General features: G+C 40.0%; 1 protein-coding gene across 4 annotated transcripts in view; it reads right to left on the bottom strand.

Annotated features, from left to right (window-relative positions):
• stag2b (STAG2 cohesin complex component b) overlaps positions 1–20,080 on the bottom strand; it is a 28,148-nt gene continuing 8,068 nt past the window's right edge. For 3 of the 4 annotated variants that reach the window (XM_081611766.1, XM_081611765.1, XM_081611767.1), the window contains exons 9-34: positions 18,877–18,950; positions 18,664–18,787; positions 18,430–18,528; positions 18,195–18,274; positions 17,129–17,236; positions 16,911–17,022; positions 16,714–16,831; positions 16,506–16,609; positions 15,735–15,827; positions 15,537–15,626; positions 14,467–14,670; positions 13,666–13,736; positions 13,487–13,574; positions 12,453–12,533; positions 12,262–12,354; positions 12,003–12,177; positions 11,766–11,905; positions 11,560–11,661; positions 11,284–11,432; positions 8,610–8,738; positions 8,156–8,382; positions 7,838–8,066; positions 6,178–6,285; positions 5,942–6,071; positions 3,846–3,923; positions 1–2,104 (exon numbers count right to left, since the gene is read on the bottom strand). In XM_081611766.1, coding sequence (XP_081467892.1) covers positions 2,081–2,104; positions 3,846–3,923; positions 5,942–6,071; positions 6,178–6,285; positions 7,838–8,066; positions 8,156–8,382; positions 8,610–8,738; positions 11,284–11,432; positions 11,560–11,661; positions 11,766–11,905; positions 12,003–12,177; positions 12,262–12,354; positions 12,453–12,533; positions 13,487–13,574; positions 13,666–13,736; positions 14,467–14,670; positions 15,537–15,626; positions 15,735–15,827; positions 16,506–16,609; positions 16,714–16,831; positions 16,911–17,022; positions 17,129–17,236; positions 18,195–18,274; positions 18,430–18,528; positions 18,664–18,787; positions 18,877–18,950 — 3,030 coding nt within the window. In that variant the 3' untranslated portion in view covers positions 1–2,080. The remainder of the gene's footprint in view (positions 2,105–3,845; positions 3,924–5,941; positions 6,072–6,177; positions 6,286–7,837; positions 8,067–8,155; positions 8,383–8,609; positions 8,739–11,283; positions 11,433–11,559; positions 11,662–11,765; positions 11,906–12,002; positions 12,178–12,261; positions 12,355–12,452; positions 12,534–13,486; positions 13,575–13,665; positions 13,737–14,466; positions 14,671–15,536; positions 15,627–15,734; positions 15,828–16,505; positions 16,610–16,713; positions 16,832–16,910; positions 17,023–17,128; positions 17,237–18,194; positions 18,275–18,429; positions 18,529–18,663; positions 18,788–18,876; positions 18,951–20,080) is intronic. The other variant, XM_081611768.1, reaches the window with a different exon arrangement.

Genomic DNA, 20,080 nt, shown 5'->3' on the forward strand with positions numbered 1-20,080 from the left:
AAATGTGTTGATTTTTATTCAAAAGTTACTGTCTCCAGACAAGTACAAATCAGAAAAAAACAAAAACAAAAAAAAACAAGAGTGACTGAAACGAGGATGGGATAATAGACAAATAACTCAAGGCTGTAGGCAAGAGTGCAGGAGAATAAAACAGAAATGTCCAAAAAGGAAGGAGAGAAATTAAATTTTGTATATGTACACATGATCTAATAAGGATTTATACCGATGTAGTGGTAAGTAACAAACAATAAACAGTACTTTTTTTTTTTTTTTCCTTAAAAGAGTTTTGTTTTTTTACTTACATAAAATAATTAGGCAAAAACACGTATAGGCTGTTTATCTACTTTATCACATTACATCCGACCACCTCATAGTTCATGTTCTAAGAGCCAATTTATCCACCTCGGACATGGAAGATTACTGTGAGAGAAGGTGACCTCCACGAGCATGTTTTTTAAGGCTTAAGCATGGAATGACTACAAAATAAACGACCTCAGTAGACAAAACATTTCATTGAAACTCGTGTTGACAAACGCATGTCAAAATCTAAGCTTTTTGTCTAGCTGCCACAGCGCTGCTGAATAACATCGGAGTTCAGTACTGTCCGAGTGACTGCCTTACAGGTTGAGACATTTGAAATCTAGAAGCATCTTCTTTTTTTTTTTTTTTTTTTTTCCTCCATTACCATTATTATCATCATCATTTGTGACAGGACTCTTTTCAATGCTGAGAAAAAAACCTTGAAAGCTCAATTTCACAAGTTCTTTTTCATTAGTTATATCCAAACTAATTTACACGTAGGAAAAAAGGTAGAAATTCAAAGACGGTATCAAGACAAAGAAGAAGAAACAAAAAATATATAGGAACTTAAAAATACAAATTTAAAAATCTTCCTTGACGCATGGCTGCCCATGCTTTCTTTTCTTTTCTTTTTTTTTTTCCTTTTTTTTTTTTTGTTTTACTTATACATTTCTCAAACTTTCGGGCTTAAGATTGGAAAAAAATAAAAACAAAACAAACAAACAAAAGCACATATATAAAATCAGCACCGATTCATATATAACTTTTATTTAAAATGCGGAGATACCCATTTTAAACATTATGCTGTGGGAATTTAGTTAAGAAAAAAAAACAACAAAGAGGTTCGGGGTAGGGGGGTGTTTTCTTTGAGCTATATTCCATAGCGACACTACTCTTTGTTCAAGAGGGGAAGGGCAGATTTTTCCATTTTCCTAAGGAATGAGCGAAACCTCTGATTGTTTAACAGGGAGCCTGGAACTCTGAGTACGGGAATCTTCACAGCATGAAAGGGATCTAAACTGACTCTATGCGACATCTTTAACCACCAGTGGTTATCAGGACCTCAACTCAGACCCAACAACGGGGAGAGAGAAAAAAAACAAAAAAAAAAAGAAAAAAAAAAACTGAAGAGATAGAGGAAAATAAACTTATAAACAAAAAGAGGAGGAGGGGGGGGGGGGGGGGAGGGAAGGAAGAAAAGCACAAACAGAAAGACCTCCATCCACTTGGCTAACACAGTACAAGCAAGCTACTACAGTCTGTTTATAAATTACTACTTCACACCTGGTAACTTACTACAATTGTAAAAAGGGTTAGACATAAAAAAAAAAAAGGTTTCTTAAGTTAAAAACACACCAATTCATCCCCATGTTTAAAAAAAAAAAGAAAAGAAAAAAAGGAGGAAGAAGAAAAGCTATTGATTTTTTTTTCTCTTCAGACGAGTCTTGCTTTCTAATATGTTTTGGAAGAGGCCTGCTTAACACTAGCTTCAAACAGGAAGAGCTCACCCAAGGTTATAAAAGTAAAAGTTTCTGAAACAAAGTCCTCTCTGAGCAAGCAACACTGAGTGTGGGTTGTCATTGGTCCACGTGGAGTACAAGCCAGAATGTGTTTGTATTTTTTTTTTTTCTGTGTGTGTTTTGTTTTTTTGTTTTTTTCCGTTGTTTTTATTTCATTTTTTTTCTTACAGAAAACACTTCTGTTTTCGCATCTAATAATTCTCTTTAAATACAAAGCGTCTCTTCTGCAATCCCAGCGTCAGAATCCTCTGGAGTTTAGCTTAAAACATGGACACCCCGAGGACCTAGGAGAAAAACACACACACACACGGGTTACTTATTTCCAGATGCAAGTTTTTTTTTTTTAGGTTTTTTGTAACTATATTGTTGCAACCACAAATGTGATTGTGTTTTATGTGACATACCAACTCAAAGTAGATTACAATTAGAGGGAAGAGGAAACAAATGTTCCATTTTTCTTTCCAAAATAGATCAAATACATTAAAAAAAGAAAAAAAACACTGATATCAAATGTAACTTTTTTCAAATTGTTGTTGTAGATGCTGAAAACATCTCTCCTGTAGCCGTCTGTCTCACAGCGACTGAAGAAGCCTCAGACTGAAGACTGTGGTCTTATGAAGAGGATTCTCAGGGTTGTTCTTCATTGGAGAACATTCATCTGAACGTTTTTTTTTTTTTTTTTCCCGCGCCATGGATTCTCAATTTGATTGCAGCCTGAACTTTAACTAGGCCATTTTAACAGGCTTACAAAAAAATGTAGGATACAGACAGTCAGGATTTTTTTTTTTTTAAGATGCACAAAACCTGACATAAACTTAGCGAGAGATATGACGAAAATTATAGCACGAGTAAGAGAGAAATAAAAACTATTTAAAAATTAAACTGCAACCTCTGCCTCCATCGAGGCCCTGGATTCATCTTCTTCCCATCACTTCCAAAGAGCCTCTCTGACACAAAAGTCTATTTTGGTTGCTTCAGAAACTCCACTTGTTGGATTTTTATTTTGAGCCACCAGAGTAAAAGGGCCCTAAATATCAAAGCATATTAGCATCATCAAATGTTGGCAAATAAATTTTGAAAACCAGGCATCCTTGTGTTTCTATATGATGCCCCACTTTATGTTTGCAAGTCACATAAAACCTTGAGAAAACACAATGAAGTTCGTGGCCTGAAACAAACTTTTGCTAGACACTACATATTCAGCAGCTCTGCCACAAATAAGCAAAAAACAAGTTGTAGATACACGGTTAAATGCGATTTTCTCTGAACTTCTGATCAGACTGGCAAAAGTTGTCGGAGTCCTTCTAGGGTTAAAGCCGGCAACCCACCGTTAGTTTTTGAAAACCCAAAACTACACAAGAAAAAGTAGTAATGACTTTAGAGGAACGATACCGCAATGTTTTCATGATTGCAACCGGCAAAAAGTTTGTCTTAGTTAAAGTTTGTTTCTTTCTCTTTTGTGCCCCTCTAAACAGATTACATTCAATTTGTGCTTAAAAAAATAAAATATAACCTCCCCCTTTTCTTTTGGCAGCCACAACAGATGGAAAAACTGAAGCAAAGTGAACCCGTTTGCTGATTTGATTTTTAAAGCCCCAGTTTTAGTTGAAACAAACAGACAAACAAACAAAAACCTCTACATTAAGTCCCCATGTTCCCTTTCTGCCAGCTGAAAGGAGCATTTCAGGGGCCGGTCTTGCAGTCTGTAGGTTGTTTACACTAGCATTAATCGCAGCACCGAGAGGGCCCAATAATGTTACACTTGGCCACCAGCTGGTCAAATGAACCTTTCGCAAAGTTTCACAAGACATTGCTCAGCGCCGGGAGTGTGGCCAAAAAAAACGACTCCACTCCGCTGAACGTTGTCCAATCAAACTTCTCGTTTACAAGCCCCTAATTTCTGCTTCGCATAATGAAAATACTGGGATTTGTTTGCCAAGCGATAAATAAAACACAGTCTGGAGAGGATGGGAGGGGAACAAAAAACAAAAAAAAACAAAAAAAAAAAAAAACTTAAAAGTTTACCGATTCATCCATGATAGAAGCGGGGTCAAAGTAGTCCGGCTTGAGCTCAGACCTCTCACGGCGGTTCTTAGACGGCGGCTGAAAGAGGAGAAATGTCGAGTTTTAGAGTGGGGGGGGGTAAATCAAGGCATGCTCTGCGTCAAACCTCCTTACTCATGAGGAAAAAATGTTTCAATCAATTTAGACAATATTTGCAGCTGGAATGCACTTACCGCTTTATGCAACTCTTCCCAGCAAACAGAAATATTTACGCAGGGTGAAACTTAGATGTGGGTTTTAAAGTAAATCTACATGCTCTCTGTGGTTCTGCTATCAATCTTAATGTTGCACCAACAGCTGCTACTGCCAGCACACAACATAAATCAGTGCTTCTCTACAAGTCAGCCGCTTCTTGAAGGGGTTTCTGTTGGAAAACGTTGCAGTCGGCACACCGAACAAAAACATTCCCATCAGAGTAGCTGATGGAAATGAAGGAAGGACAAATGTCAGTTTTTAACACGCTAGGAATATTTTCATGCAATTTTTTTTTTTCCCCCACCGTTTCCGAGGATCTCTGACCTGCCAGTAGGTGGCAGTAACAACAGCAAAAGTACAAGAAGCCATTTGCGGCTGAGGTTTGAAGTTCAATATCAGGAAAGAGAAAAAAAATTATAAATTGAAAAACCTGACAGCAGCTTGTTGCTAAATGGCTTAGTCTCCAGAAATGTTCAGAAATATTTTATGCATTTTTTTTTTTTTTTTTTTACTTTTAAAGTTTCACAATAGACCAAGAAAAAGTGGATGATTAAAAGCTCTTGCTTTTAAGAATTTGCACTTCTTATTATAGACGAACTACATCTGTGTTCAGGTGAGTTTGGTGTCGGTGCATTCAAGTACCGGCTCCGACGAAGCAACGCTGAGGTGGTTTCCTCAATGTTTATGATTGGAGCTGCAGTAGTCAAACTTTTATGGCTCACTTTTGAGCTCTGGCTGCTTTTACCTCATTTGTCCTCAAGAAATATAGTGCAGGAGGATAGAAAAATGTTTTCTAAAGTCTTCCTGCCAAACATTTTGCAGACTAGACACCTCAAATTAGAGCTGAGCGATAAATCGACTTTAGTGATTAATTACATTTTTGGTTTATGGAGATTTAATTTTAGGAAAATCTGGATTATTTTTTTTCCCTCCCAGCAACAAACTCCTTGGGTTTCCACAGTTCAGAGTTATGTCAGAACACCCAGGGCGGCCATCTTCTTTGACAAACGATTTTTACAGCTTTTAATTATATGGATTTTGAACGCAGATCACGTCTGTGACAAAACACAAATTGGACTAAGATTTTTCTTCCTTTTTTTTTTTTTTAACAAAAATAAAGTCATAATGTTACAGCCGCAGTAACATGAGAATAAAGTCGCAATGTTAGAAGAATGAAGTACAAAAAAATGTAATCAAATGAACTTTTTTTCTCCTTAAAACAACTTTTTCTCACAATTAGAAAAAACAATACTGTAGTCTGGCTTTAATACTCTTCTACAACTCACAGGAGGGACAACTGAAATAAAGGCTCCTTTTTGAAGATATGTTCTCTCATTCGTATTTTTTTTTTTTTTTAAGAAAATAAACAAAAGGAGAAAACATCTAAATCACATCCAGTATGAATAAAAAATAAAAATTTGACTTTTTTTTTAAGCCATATCCCCCAGTCCTGGTCCAAAGACAGCACAGCTTTGTTGTACATGCCTTTAACCTTCCTGTTATCTGCTGAAAGTCTCGTTCTCTTGCACAACGGGAAACTGGTGGTAATTCTGAACAGAAACCCCATTTAAACGTTTTAAAATTCGTCTCCTCTTCCTGTATCTCACTGATACTGAAAACAGTCTTCAGTCTTTTTCTTTCAGGAAGCTCTTCTAGTTGGTGTGGTGAATTCATGGATCACAGGCTAAAAGTCAGATATTTTCTCATGGAATTTCTTTGAACAACAGTCTAATACAGATGTGGGTCACTTACTGAAGCGAATGGAAAAAAAAAAGCTACTTAGCAAGCAGCAACGAGACAAAAAAGTCGTGAAAATAAATCTCTCAAGTTCAGTTTATTTCTAAACTTTCCTTGCATCTTACCAGATCAATGTCCATGGTGTCAAAGTCCATGCCTTCGTTGAGGTCGTCCATCCGCCCCTCCGATGACATCATCACGTCCTCCACAATGGGCTCTTCATCCTCCTCCATGAGCCCGGTGCCGCGCCGACTGCTGGACAAAAAAAAAGAAAAAAAAAAGAACAAAAGGTCATATGGTTAGCAAACCACAGCGGCGATCTGTGCCTTTCCGCCTGGCAGTTGGCCTTCGGGGGTCTTACATGGCGTGCTGCAGATTGGTCCTGAGCTTCGCGTAGTTCATGGCTCTCTCTTGCTGCTGGCGCGCCTCTTCCTGCTGCCTCTGGGCCAGCATCCACGTCACCTGGGAACTGGAGGCACAAGGGCGGATGAGTTCCTCCTACCTCCGGCGTTTTAACTGGAGATGGCACTAAATGTGTCAGACGCAACTTCAATTTCCCGCTGGCCGGACGCCTGCGAGACGTTTGAGGCGAATAAATAAGCAGAGCGGGGACCGGCCGCTTGGCAGGCGGCGGAGTGCAAACATTTTTTTGCGACCGGTTTTGGCCTCCGAATTAAAAGGCGTGCGGACAGGGAATGACTCTGAGCGGCGTCCTAATACATCCTGGCTCCATCCGCTCGGCCAGCGAGCGAACCACCAAACTGAATCGCTGCCCTGGACGCGAGCCTAGGGTGAATTAATAAGGAAAACTTGCGGTATTGAAGGGTTGGGTTCCTGCACTGTGGATATGGTGAATTTTTTTTTTTTTGGTGAGCACAAACAAACCGCTGCTGAAAGGTGATGTTTGAGGCTGAACGTTTGGGACCGAGTCTTTTATTTGAACTGGAAGCAACAGCACAGATCAGACTACTCACCCCCGTACCTCCCCCACTCACCCCGACCTCGGAGTGAGCCTTTTATACTACAGACCGTTTCTGTTATCAACCCCGTTTGGACAGCGTCAAGCCATGGAAACGTCTGACAGTTTACCTGCAGGAATAACCTTCAACTGTGATTTTAGAAGGAACAGAACTACACGAGTAAAATAACTAAATACTCAAAGTCGGCTGGAAGGCGGCGTGGATCAGGGATCTAATAATAGATTTATGTGGACTAATTTTCTTCACTTTATTTAGAAAGATTGCATGATCTATGACAGCTTTATTCATTTTCCCACACCCAGGGGGATTTTTAGTTTCCTCTGATTCAATGAAACACACCCAAGTGATACAGGGTTCTAGATTTGTTAAAAGTGTTTGAGAACGTCTGATCCTACGTTGAGTTTTGTCCCACTATAGTCGGGGGTCTGTTTTTTTTATTTTTGTACCTTTCCTAGATCAAGATTTGCAATTTTACTTCAAATTCATGTGGGACTTTTACACAGTGAGCAGGCTTTAAACATGGAGCCTGAAAATGGTCAGGAGGAAAAGGAAGTGGAAGAAAGAAAGAAAGAAAGAAAGGAAGGAATAAAACAAGAATGGCAGGAAGGAAGACAAAAAACAAAGCAAGGATGGAAAGGAGGATACAAGGAAGAGAGGAGAAAAGGTGGAAACGAGTAAAGGAACGAGAAAGGACAGACAAAAGAGAAAGAAAGGAGAAAAGAGACTAGTAAGGAAAAGACGAGGAATAAAGAAAGCTACAAGGAAGGAAAGAAGAAAGAGTAGAAAGAAGGAAGGAGACAAGAAAAAAGGAGACGGGGAGAGAAAGGAGACAAAGAAGAATTTTCCTTTTCCCCCATCCAGGCCAGGAAACGCATCACATCCGTACTTTTCCACCCTCATAGATGCTTTGCATAACGTCATAACAGTTTATATTTTCCAAACTCGGAGCGACTCCTCCCATGTGGGACAGCAATCGCAGGGTGACTCGTGAAACTGAAAGCAAACCAACAGCAGGAGGTGGAGGAAGTGAGGCGTGTGTACTTGTAATCCATGGGAGTCTGGTGGTGCTGAGGCGTCTGCGGATGGTGCTGTTGGTGCGGGTGAGGATGGGGCGGCGGCTGCTGCTCGTGGGGGAGCGCGTAGACCCCCATGTAGCTGTCGTCCCGCCCCCTCTTGGGGTCCCGCATGGCAGTGGAGGTGAGATGAGGCGAAGGCAACATGACGGGGGTCTGAATGCTCTGCTGCCAGACGTCGCCGCTGCTGCTCTCCTCTGGAACGAGAAAACCGCCACATGCTCGATCCTGGATCAACATTTAGAGGTCAGCGAACGATAATCGATAAAAGGTGGCGTTCTCAAACCTTCTGGCAGCTTCCTCTTTGCCGCCGACGTTCCGGCCGTCACCGCCGGGGGCTTCACCTTCTTGGAGCGGACCGAGGAGCCCCGGCTGGAGTAGCCGCTCATCACCGACATGGTGTCGTCGTCGCCGCCCGCCTGCAGCGAGTTCCTGTAGGAGATCAGCGGAAGCCAGCAGTCCTCTCGCTGCAGAGCCATCTGGAACGTCATGAAGCGCTCTAGGTACATGTGGCTGACCAGAGGGAAAAACAAACAAACAAACAGGAAGGGCATGTCAGACGCGTCGAGAGCGACCAACTTGACACACAAGACCAGGTGCAGATTCCACCAACTGGGGCAACAGAACGCCAGTTGCTCCGTTTGTCAAAGACACCTGCTGCGCTCCGTATCTGGAGCTCCAGATCTGGAACGCAGCAGCAGACCTACGTTCATGCGGGAAAATAAGTACAGAGCTCTTACACAGTCCTCTTGTCTTGTCTCATCAGCTTGGAGGAGAACTCGCTGAGGATGTCCAAGAAGGCCAAATTGAGGGGAGGGCCTCCCTCTCCCTGAGGACTGGGCTCCTTGAACGCAAACTCTATACCGTCCCTGGAAAAACAAACACAGGCAGAGAGAAAAATACGACGCTGTGAGCAAGAAATATGACATAAAAAGAAACAAAAACAAATAAACAGTATCACCAAAGACACTGCTTTTCACTTAAGTGAAGATACTCACGGCTAACATTTTATAAACATCTAGAAATTACATTAAAATAACTCAAATTAAAAGTGATTATTCGACTACTGAAATGCTGGTCAACAAATTCAGCAGTCAATTGACCGTTAACTGGAGTAAACGGACAAAAAATGGCCAATTTGCTGAAAGAACAAACACCCTCAGAGAAGTAATTAAGTTGGGCTGAAACAATTAATCGCGATTAATCGATTGTTGAAATAATTGCCAACTAATTTAGTAATTGATTAATCATTAACTGGAGTACACAGACTCTAAAAATGGTCATTTGCTGAAGGACCACCACCCACAACAGTGATTACGCTGAAACTGTGCAAAAAAAAAAAAAAAAGAGATTAAAAATAACTTTCTGTAAATATGATCTACCCAGACTTCCTTAAATGGCATAGTTTTAGCTTTTAAAAAAATAAAATAAAAAAATAAAAATCCCTTAAGGCACCTTTTTTTGTTTAATGTTTAATCAAATAAACATTAGTTGACTAAAGGTATCCGATGCGTATAATAAAGGAACGCTGTTATTGCATTGTAGACAATAAAATTGTTATTTTTTTATTCAAAAATGTATTTTAATTATTTGCTTATTGGAATATTTTAATGCATTTCTAAAATTTTGCAAAAAAAAAAAAAAAAAAAAAGAAAAAAAAAGTCTCAAATAAAATAAAGTTGCAGAAAGAGCCAAAACAATTGTTCTGATTTATGAACTAATCGTAAGAATAATCCATAGAACAATTTATTACAAAATAATCTAAAAATGTCTGGTTCTTTTAATGCAAACCTTCTATGATAAATTCTGTTGGAATAAATAAAACACACAGTTCATCCTTCGCTATAAAGACCAGACTGTTTTTGAAAAGTGCATTTGAAAAGTCGGCCTCGGTTTACACGACACAAACGTCTCCAGTACTTTATAGGGAGCTTAATAAACCAGACGTGGATTCCCAGCTAGCGGTGCTCAGAACCGCTCATATTTTAGACACGTTTACAAGCTGCTTAAAACCAAAGCATTTTAAGCCGAGCATTCCTGCAAAAGAAAAATCTCCGTTTTATACTCTTAGTTTATAAACTCCAACTCCCTGTAATTTTATATTTATTGAAGAGGTCTGGGCATTTATCACTTTGGTTCGGATTACCGTGATTCCACTTTATAGGGCTCAGCTGTCCTATTATATTGTAAAATGAATTTTGTTATGTACTGCACTGCATTCTACTAGTCGCTGGGATTTCCTTTGAGTGTTGGTTTGAATGTTACACTGAGGAGCTTAATAAGCCACAGCAAAAGACAAGGTGCAGGAAACCTTTTTCTGATTCCAAGCACACCGCTAACCAAACAACACACTATCACACAATACAAGATTAATATGTGTGTTTCAAGGCAAAATGTCAAACTGTTTGAGGCTCAGATTTTCTTTTTTTCCCCCCCTTTCCAAGTTGACGATGAATCCGTAATAGTTATTTCTAGAGATATTTCTAGAGATTCAAATGTGGAATATGTAAAAACCAGAGAAATCAAAGACGGATGGAAGATGAGGCAAATTGATGGATGCAAGACCCGATGAAATTTCATTATTTTTCTAATTCCGTTGTATTTTTCTGAATTCAATTTAAACCATGTTTTTTTTTTTTGGCTTTTTAAATAAAAAGGTACGTAATTATGGTGTGACTGAAAAAACAAAAAACAAATCAATAGCTAGAGTTCATAGAGTTCACCATTTACCGTTTTTCTGTTTCACATCTATAATAGTCTAATGTGGTTCAACAAAACATTAGTTTTGCAAAACACTATGTGCAAAACTAAAATTGCTTTATAGTATATATAAAAAAAAGGCTTTAGAATCGACTTGAACACGAAAAATATTTGTCCCATAAAAAACCTATAATAGTGAAAATGCGTGGACACTTCCATGATGATCTGGACGTTTGTTCGTTTATTTATTCAATCCGTTACAGACATCTCCATTAGAAGTAATGTTTCTTACAGTGAGGAATTATTGAAATAATAGTCAACCAATGTAGCAATTGCGATTAATTAATTACTGATTAATTAATCGTAAACTACTGTGGCATTTCCCTGGTCCTCAAGGCGCACTGCCCTGCATGTTTTAGATGTTTCCCTGATTTAAGACGCCTGATTCAGATGATTGGAGTTCAGTGACAGTTAGTCAGCAATCAATGGAAATCATGTGTGCTTGAAGCAGAGAAACATCTAAAACAAGCAGATGCATGTTGGGAAACACTGATCTAAAGTATTAAAACCCCAAAAAAGAAATAAAAAAAGAAAAGAAAACTTGCGTTGGCAAAAGATAACGCAGCAGAAGACGACAATTGTTGAACTTTTAAATACAGAATCACAAAAGCTAGAACAATAGAGTGAAGCAGCAAGGACAGAACGAAGCCTTACTTGTGGAGCATGGCGATGGCGTCTCGGGTTTTCACTTGGTCGAGGCCGAAGGTCAGGGAGAACCGGCGCGCCAACTCTTTGATACCGCAGAATGCGGAGGAGGAGCGGTCGAACCCGTGACCGAGTTCAGACAGCATTTCGTTAAACAGCTGCAACCAGAACAAACGTTGAAAATGTCCAAGCATTAGATAAAACATTGAAAATGAGAAAAACGGACTCAACGTGTCGAATCGGCTAAATAAAAATCGCCGAGTCGAACCGAGCGTGTTCACCGACCTGCTGCAGACTCAGAATCAACGTCTTGGCACACTGGATCTTGTCGATTTGTCGAGTCTTACTCATGGTCTCCTTGATGATGTCACCATAATCGTTGTAATACTGAGAAACAGAACAACACTGATTAAGTTTTTGTTCCTGCAGATTCCCATTATTATTATTATTATTATTATTATTATTACGATGAAGGACAAAGTAAAACTTACTCTCATGTACTGCTTGAAGATGTCCGCTCCAGTCCTCATTTCTACCACGCAGTAGATGATGAGCTTACAATAGGCAGCCAGGAGGTTCCTCCTCTTGTGCAGAGCTTCGATCTTTACCGCCTCGTCGTCCTGCTGGCCATCTAAAAATAAAAAAATGAATAAATAAAAAACACCAGAAGATCAAAAATGAGGAGTCCAGCTGCAGGCGATCTTAGAAACTGGGCTCTTAATTCGTACCTGTGCTGTTGGTGTCGTCGTCCTGGTCGATGAAGACGTGGTTCAGGATGAAAGACAGCAGCTCCGACTGTAAGGAGTCCTCTGGCGAATAAACCAAAGGCTCCAGGTGTTCCCGGCCTCCCGAGACCATCTGATGGCTGAAGATGAGCAGAAGGTCACACAGGATGGTGAACGCCTGTTGGGAGCAGGATGAGAAAATGTTACGCGCAAGTTACATCTACAAGTCGAGCGGAGTTTATGTCGCAGGCTTTCCTCCCACCTGTTCTTTGACGGCCGTGTTGACGTTGGTGAGGTAGCGCTGGCACATCATGCAAAAAGCCCTCATCTGCTTCCTCAGGTTGACCATGTCGTCCTGACAGCAAAATAAACCCCATTTCATTAAAGGTGTTCAACTTCCACGCACGTTTTTCTCCTCAATTTAACTTCAAAACCAAGACTGAAAGTCCTCACCTTTCTTGAACTGCCCTCGGACAACTTAGCCAGCTGCCACAGAATGACATAGTGGGTACACTGCAGCGAATGGATGACTATCTGCTCAGACAAAAAGAAAGGCAATAAAAGACAAAGATGATCAATAGTATTGTATTTAGACTCCATAGCACCTTGTAAAAGTATTAAAACCTCTTAAATCTTTTCACATTTTGCTACATGAGCACAAACTTTAAGGAATGTCAGCAGAATGATCATCTTTGAGGATCTACAGACTCGTGTTTTTTCAAAGAGTTCAAGTAAAGTCAGAACAGATAAAGAGCGTCCTGGTGCCTTAGTTTTCAAGGCCTACCACACATGCTCAGTTGGATTTATACCCAGACTTTGACTGTGCAACTTGAAAACATGAGTTAGCTTTAGGTCCGACTCTATGATTAGAATCGTTGTCCTCCTAAAAACCGAACCTCCACCAAGTCTGTCGCAATTAATCGCTTGATAAATTAAAACGAGTTGATTATTTCCATTCTGATGATTAATATTTTTACAGGGAGACTTTGTTTACAATCCATTTTCATTTATGGTTTCGTTTGTGTGTCTTTGTTTCTTTTTTATTTATCATTTTCAGTTATTTTATTTTGAACATTTTAAATGTCTTCCAGTGTTGAGAGTTGTTTACAAAGTTAAAATTTGTTAGTCTTCGAGAGGGAAAACTTGCAATATTATGCCATTATCAACATATGACTTGAAAACGGCATCAAAACGACAATATTGTCGTTTATCAAAATAATTTCTGGGACTATTTATCGTCTAGCAAAATGTTTTGTCGTGAGATTAGAGTCATATTTCAGCCCTTAAGTGTTTTGGTTTTATCTGCCTTCTTGCCCGGGTTAACTGTAACTTAATAGCTTAATTTCTGAAAACCCATTTCACAATTATGCGCTGCTTTGTGTTGGACCATCACATAAAAACGCATTACAGCTCGATAAAACAGAAAAAAAGAGTGGAGTGTGAATACTTTTGAGACACGCTGCAAGCGGCTGTGGATGTTTCATTACCTGCTCAGGCATGTCTCCATTCTCTATACCCGTGTTGAGCAGCTTGAAGTTGCTTGTGAAGAGGTCCCACCCTGACAGGTCGTGTGCACTGCGACAAATAAAAACACCACCGCATGTTAGCGATGCTCTAAGAGGAAGGAAAGTCGCATCGGTACGGCGATGTGGTGATGGGTTCGTACTTGTGGAACGCAGTGATCCTCTTTAGAGTCGACAAAACCTGATAAGCATCATCTTCATCCGCGTCTTCACCCTGGAGAGAGATTTATTGTTAGAATTCAACTATGCAGAGAGAGGGAAAATAAAAAATACACAAAAAAAAAAACTAAATCGTGTGTCAAACTCGAGGCCTGGGGACCAAATCTGGGCCGCCACAGCTTTCAACCTCCAGAGGGATGCAAAATCAGATAATTGTTTGCTAAAATATTAGTTTCTTAATCAAATCAAAGCCATTTTTAACTACATTCTGCTGAACTACGTCAATCCATGATTGCAGAAATTCTCACAGAATGAACACATTTCCGCACTTCCTCGCGCAAAAGCATCATTGTGAGATTATTGCAAATTTTCTGCAAAAATGATCAAAAGCATTGTGTTTAAGTGACTGCCAACTCCAACCTGCAGGTGGCAGTATTACTTCTACAATGCTGCTCTGTTATACTTCATGTCAACTTATCATCCGCCATTGATACGGCGAGTAGCAAAGAGTCACATTTACCAACATGTATAAGTGCAAAAGTTCCTGTAAATATTTCTATTTTAGCTCCACAAAAATCAATGATTCTGACTGAAAAATAAAATAAATTCACAGAAACAATTTCAAAAGAGGAACTGATAAATGTGAAAGCAGTTTTTTAAAGGGGTTATAATCCATATGTTTGAGAACATTCATGATCTGGATGTGGTGCAAAATGAAAATGAAAGTTTGACTCCAAAGCTCTGGATTCTGATCAAAACCGCCTCCGGGTAGACGCGGCTCCCACCTCTTGTAGAAAGTCCTCCAGTAGCCGGCTGAACTTGTCCACCAGCTCGTCCAGGAGCTGCGAGCGAGCGATGTCGACCCTGTTGAAAATTGTGAACTCCTCGTTGCAGAGGGCGTGGTACGTCTTGGAGCACGACTCCAAAACTTCAGTGTCTGTGTGCTTCTCCACTATTTCCTTGATCTGACGCAGCAGGGCCTCCAGGTGCTGCGGAGAGCGGTAAACAGATCAATAGCCGACGCTAACCGCATTTTCTGGAGGAAGAATCTATTAGTAACAATAACAAGAGGGAAGCTGGAACAATTCGCCTCGGGCCCGGTGGTACAAAGCAGGATTATTGGATCGGTGAGATAACACGAGGCCCGCGTGTTTTCAGTGTCCCAAACCCATCGGCCTGATTGTTTATCCTGGAAAACAAACCCGCCCCGAAGGAGGCTGGGTTTTTATTAAAAAGGAAGGGATCGATACATGTAAAGCGGAGCCGCCCGGGCGTTTGTCTTGGAGTAATAAAAAGATACAAATGCTTCGATAAACAGGTTGGTCCGTTTTTTCCCCCTTCCAGGCTAATACGGTTAAATTTGACCTTTACGGGGAAAATCTGATGAGAAACGATTCAGCAGGAAGAGCTAAGAGAGATTCCCACACACTTGCTGCTGTTGAATTTTAATGCAGTAAAGTGGAGTGATGTAAAATATCAATAAAATGTTGTGTCTCGAGTTTTTATTTTGAAGCTCATGATAAAGATTACCAATAAAAGCACAACTGGGATGAATAAAATGGTTTTTTTGTAAACACTGGCTGTCAAATTAAACAATATACAGTTACAAACATAATTAAATAGAGTTGGATATTGTTGACATTTTCTAAAAATCATTTAGTGTTTTCCACATATTTTTTATACATAACATAAAAAAAATGAGCATCCTGGTTCTCACTGATTAATCATCTCATCGCTTGTGCATAAATGAACACATTAAACTTGTACAACTGATGACGCTGATGTTGTGACATCATTTTGTTAAAGTCACATGAGCCAGAAAGTCTAAGTAATTCTGCTCTGTAACCCGTCTTACCTTCTCCAGACGTCCTGTGGTGTAAATCTCCAGGTCAAAGTACTGAGGCAGCTGTAACAAGTTAGTCACCTTCTCTGCGTCGACAGCGTACTGCGAGGGCGGGGAGATACATTCCAGGATATGATTTTTTTTTTTTTTTTTGCAATGAAGTTTGTTGGAATTGTTTTTGATAGAAAAAAAAGTTGGATGCGGCGTTACCTTGGCCAGTAGAGGCGGCAAAGCCACGGCAAACAGCTCCGTTATTCGTGTCCGATCGTCCAGCTGGGTTTTCTTCTCTTTCGCCGTCATTACCTGATCAAGAATTGAAAACCAGTTAGAAGACTGTCCACGACACTGGTTTGCTTTTATACAGCGGTAAACACTCCTGAATGGAGAGTCAAAGCAACTAAAGATGGCGGCAAGCGTGAAGTGTTTTAAGTGTACAAAGATCCACTCTTTATGTCCATATGCCACTTTCCTAGACTCAGGTTAGCAGCATTTCTGGGACCATTACAAAAATATGAAAGAAAAAGAAAAGAAGACAGAAAATGGAGAGAAGGAAAAAGGGCAAAATGAGGAAATAGGGGAAGGAAGGAACGAAAGCAAGTAAAAGTGGAAGGAAGCGAAAAATGAAGTTAAAACAAAGGTAAAAATGAAAAGGGAAGGAAGTAAAAAATAAAAGGAAAGAGGAAGGTAGGAAGCCAAAGGAATAATGGCAACAAAAAGTGAAGTAAAAAGAGAAGGAAGAAAAGAAAGAGAAAAAGGGAAGGAAGTAAAAAGAAAGATCAAGGCAGAAAAAGGAGGTTAAGAAAAGGAAGAATGGTCAAAAAAAAAAAAAAAGTTTTAGAGCTTACGAAAAAAAGAAAAGAATGTCCAGAAAAAAAAATATTCCACACGCTATTATTTTCCCCCATGTGTAATTCATGTCTAGAAAATGCAGGAATCATAATCTGTTCTTCTCAGGAATATGACAGAAAGCATCCCTCCTACCCTCTTGCCTGTTCCTCTTCCAACAGGTGGATGGCATTCAGCAGCCTGACGCACAGTGCACAGCATGATTTCAATCAAAGCTGTTTCTTGTCTATCTGTAAGAGCTGCACGCACACGCACACACACACACACACACCTTCATTTAGACGACATTTCTGCTTTATAAATGCTTTAAGTACGGGAAGTTGTGAAAGAAAAGGAGGCGTACCTTCTTCTCCTGGCATGGGGTCGTCCAGCAGTAAGCTGATCATACACTCCCAGTCTTTCAGTAGCTCTGCACCACATTCCCAGAGGGAGTCCACCAGGTAAGCCGCGTGCTCATGGAGCTGAAAGGACGGAGAGAGTCAGCCCTGCACAAAGCGGACAAACATGCTGCAGCCGGAGAACAGGAAGTCAGAAGCCTACCTCGCTCTCCAGAAAGAAAAAGACAGTGGTCTTAATGAGGTTGGCGTTGGGGCTTTGCCGGCCTCTTCTTTTCGGGGCGCCCTCCTCCTCTGGTTCTCGCTGACTGAACAATCTGCGAGGAAAAGGCTTTGTTAGCAGCGGCGAGAAACATTGCTCTGTTTTTCTGTGTTTTTATAAATACAGAAAAACGAGCAACGGCTCAATCAGTTCTGACGTACTTCTTGTAGAGGAATTCTCCAGCTGCCACTGCAACCGGCCTGTGTGCCGAGTAGACCAGGTGGTAGACGCTCTCGCAGTCCTCGGGCGTCAAGACCTCATCCGTACTACTGCAAAGACGAACACGAGCAGCTTTACCAAACGGCTCACAGCTATCTGAAGTGGCAAGTTTTCCACAACCTTTTCACACAACTTTAAGTCCTTTTACTAACATGCCAGCACAACAGGAGTTTTTTTTTCCATGTGTACAATAATTTCTACTTAAACGCAAGACTTTTAAGACTGTTAAGAATGACATTTTGCGCCACAGACGCAGAACGTTTTGTGGCGATGTTCTGCGTCGCCGCAGAAACGAGCAAACTTCGTCCAGCCAACTGACAAATAAATTTGCACTTGCCCACGATAGACGCAAAAATGCTAACAAGCTGGCTGGCTAGCCAGGGAAGCCGACGCGAGCCACAGAACGCAATAATATCTTAAACTTTTGTCTGATAGAAACAATCCACAATTTCAAAATGAATAAAAACATAAACAGAATGTACAAGATGGTATAGCCTGTCATGGCAAAAATTTAGGGCCTGTTTGAATTTGTCTGATTAAATTTAAGACATTTTAAGGCCATAAAATAGCTCACTGCTTGAGTGGATTACCCAGAACTGCACCACAGTCAGATGTCAGAATCAGTCAAAACTCTCCTTGATTTACTCAGACAGGTTAAACACTGAAAAATCTGATTTTTCCCCTCTTCATTAAAAGCATCAAAACAAAGCCTGATTGCTGTGATTATTAATAACGAGCAAGATAACAAAAATATTCTCAGCAATAATAATTTGGAAATGACTAATAATCTGTCGGTATTTACTCTCTTTTCTTGCTTCAATCTTTACACCAAAATAAAAAAAAGAAATCAAAGTGCAATAATAATAACATTTAAACAGCTGCAAGAATAACTGTTGTTTTTCTGTTTTAAATAAAATATGACAGAATAACAGCACGACAGAATTTTCATTTGAAACTTCATCAGAAACCTACCTGCTCATCCCTACATGTTAAAACTAACAGACTTACTTTAAGACTAGTGTGAGCAGTTTAATCGCTTGTACTGCAACATCATATTCCTTATCAAGAGTCATGGAGACGATCCGATCCTAAAAAACAAAAAAATAATAAAGAGAAGAATCTGGTTTAATAAGTCATTCATCACAATAAAATCAGAGTAATAATCAATGTGCGACTTTCCCCATTCTTAGGAAAACTAAAATCATAGCTGCAGTTTTAAAGTCGTCCAGCAGGTGGTGCTGACCTTAAAGCGGCTGGTGAAGAGCTCCAGTCTTGCATTGAGCTCTCTGTTGTGGTAGAGGCCCTGCAGGGCTGTCAGACACTTCAGACGTACCTCCCCTTGCTGGAACCAAGTCAGAAACAGCGCGGGATATTCAAACACTTTTTTTTTTTATACACACGTGGAATATATATTTAAACCTACAGTCTACAAGTTTACCAATAACAGCAGCAAAGATGAATCTGAAGAGCACCGTACCTTATCATGCATCGTCCATCCCACGTACTTCAGATAGCTGTCGTTGAGGAAGGCATCGCTGTACAGTTTCATCCACACACCGATCTCCTCTATGCAGATGGCCCTGATTTCTGCTATCGAGTCTCTGTAGGCACGAGAGTCGGTTCAGAAAAGAGGCAGTCTAGATTTTGAGTTTCTCTTCTCTGCGACAAGAAGTTTTATTCTGAGACGTACCGATATCGATGAACGAACACGCCTTTGAAAATTGCATTCATCATGTTCTCGATTTCGTCCTGATTTTCTTGGAGCTGAAATAAAACAGAATTTGTTTTGTTGTTGTTTTTTTTATGTAAATAACAGCAAGTCAAATGGGAATCTTGAACAATGGTAACTAGAAGGATTGAAACAAACCAAGTGCGACGATTCGCAATGTCACACTGCTACAAACTGAGCTAACAGATGGATGCCTGGTTGTATGAATGCTGTTGCATAACAAACTGGAATTGCACGCTAAATAACCATGAAGAGCAGCTCTACCACCAACTGAGTTAAAGTTTTGATCTGGAACAAAAAAAAAAAAAAAAACTTCATCCAGTCAGCAACAGGCTTTTATAAATAGGATCACTCTCCTCTTCCTGGTTGATCAGAACAGTAGCTTTTTTTTCTCTCACGCCTCTAAACTGATTGCAGATGTAAACAGGCACTTCAGCACTAACTAAAGAGCTGCTGATGGAGATGGACGACCAATCAAACAGTTGAAGTCCTGAATTAGTTTTGTTCCTAATCTGCCTAGTTCATGGCCAAAAACATTTCCAAACTGGAAATTAATAACATAAACGATCCTCCAGCCTGTCTATCTGGCTGTGGAAAACCACACATCATCTTTTTAGCAGTGGGACTGAGTTGGTGGTGGGAAAACCTCACTAAGGATTTTTGCTTTTTAGAAGTCTTTATCAAACGTCCATCACCAAATGTCAGAAGAAATGTGATAAAAGTTTAACTGGTGAAACTCAACTCATGATTCACGAGCTGATCTATAGTTTCCACAGCAAGAGGGAAACCAGTAAATGCTGCATTAGCATTAACACATTGCTAGGAGAAGAGTAGTACACGACCGCACTTTATTATTCACCCACACACTTACTCTCAAATTACAGCTCCATATTAGGGCTGCAACAACTACTCAACATGAATGATGTCAACTGCGAAATATAACAGTGAATTCATCTTATAAGAGTATATAGAGTTTCTTAACAGCGAGGGAAATTAACTTCTTCAATAGCAGCACTGCACTACATTTCAACAACGTCACATGATCAAACAACTACTACATGACCACCAACCGCCCCACTCTCCCACAAAAAAAAGTATTTTTTTTTCTCCAATCAGACGATATATTTTAAAAAATGACTAGTATCGGTCGATATGGATGTTTGTG

This window comes from Poecilia reticulata, chromosome 10, assembly GCF_904066995.2.
Source record: "Poecilia reticulata chromosome 10, P_reticulata-male-v2, whole genome shotgun sequence".
In the NCBI taxonomy this organism is placed as follows: domain Eukaryota; kingdom Metazoa; phylum Chordata; class Actinopteri; order Cyprinodontiformes; family Poeciliidae; genus Poecilia; species Poecilia reticulata.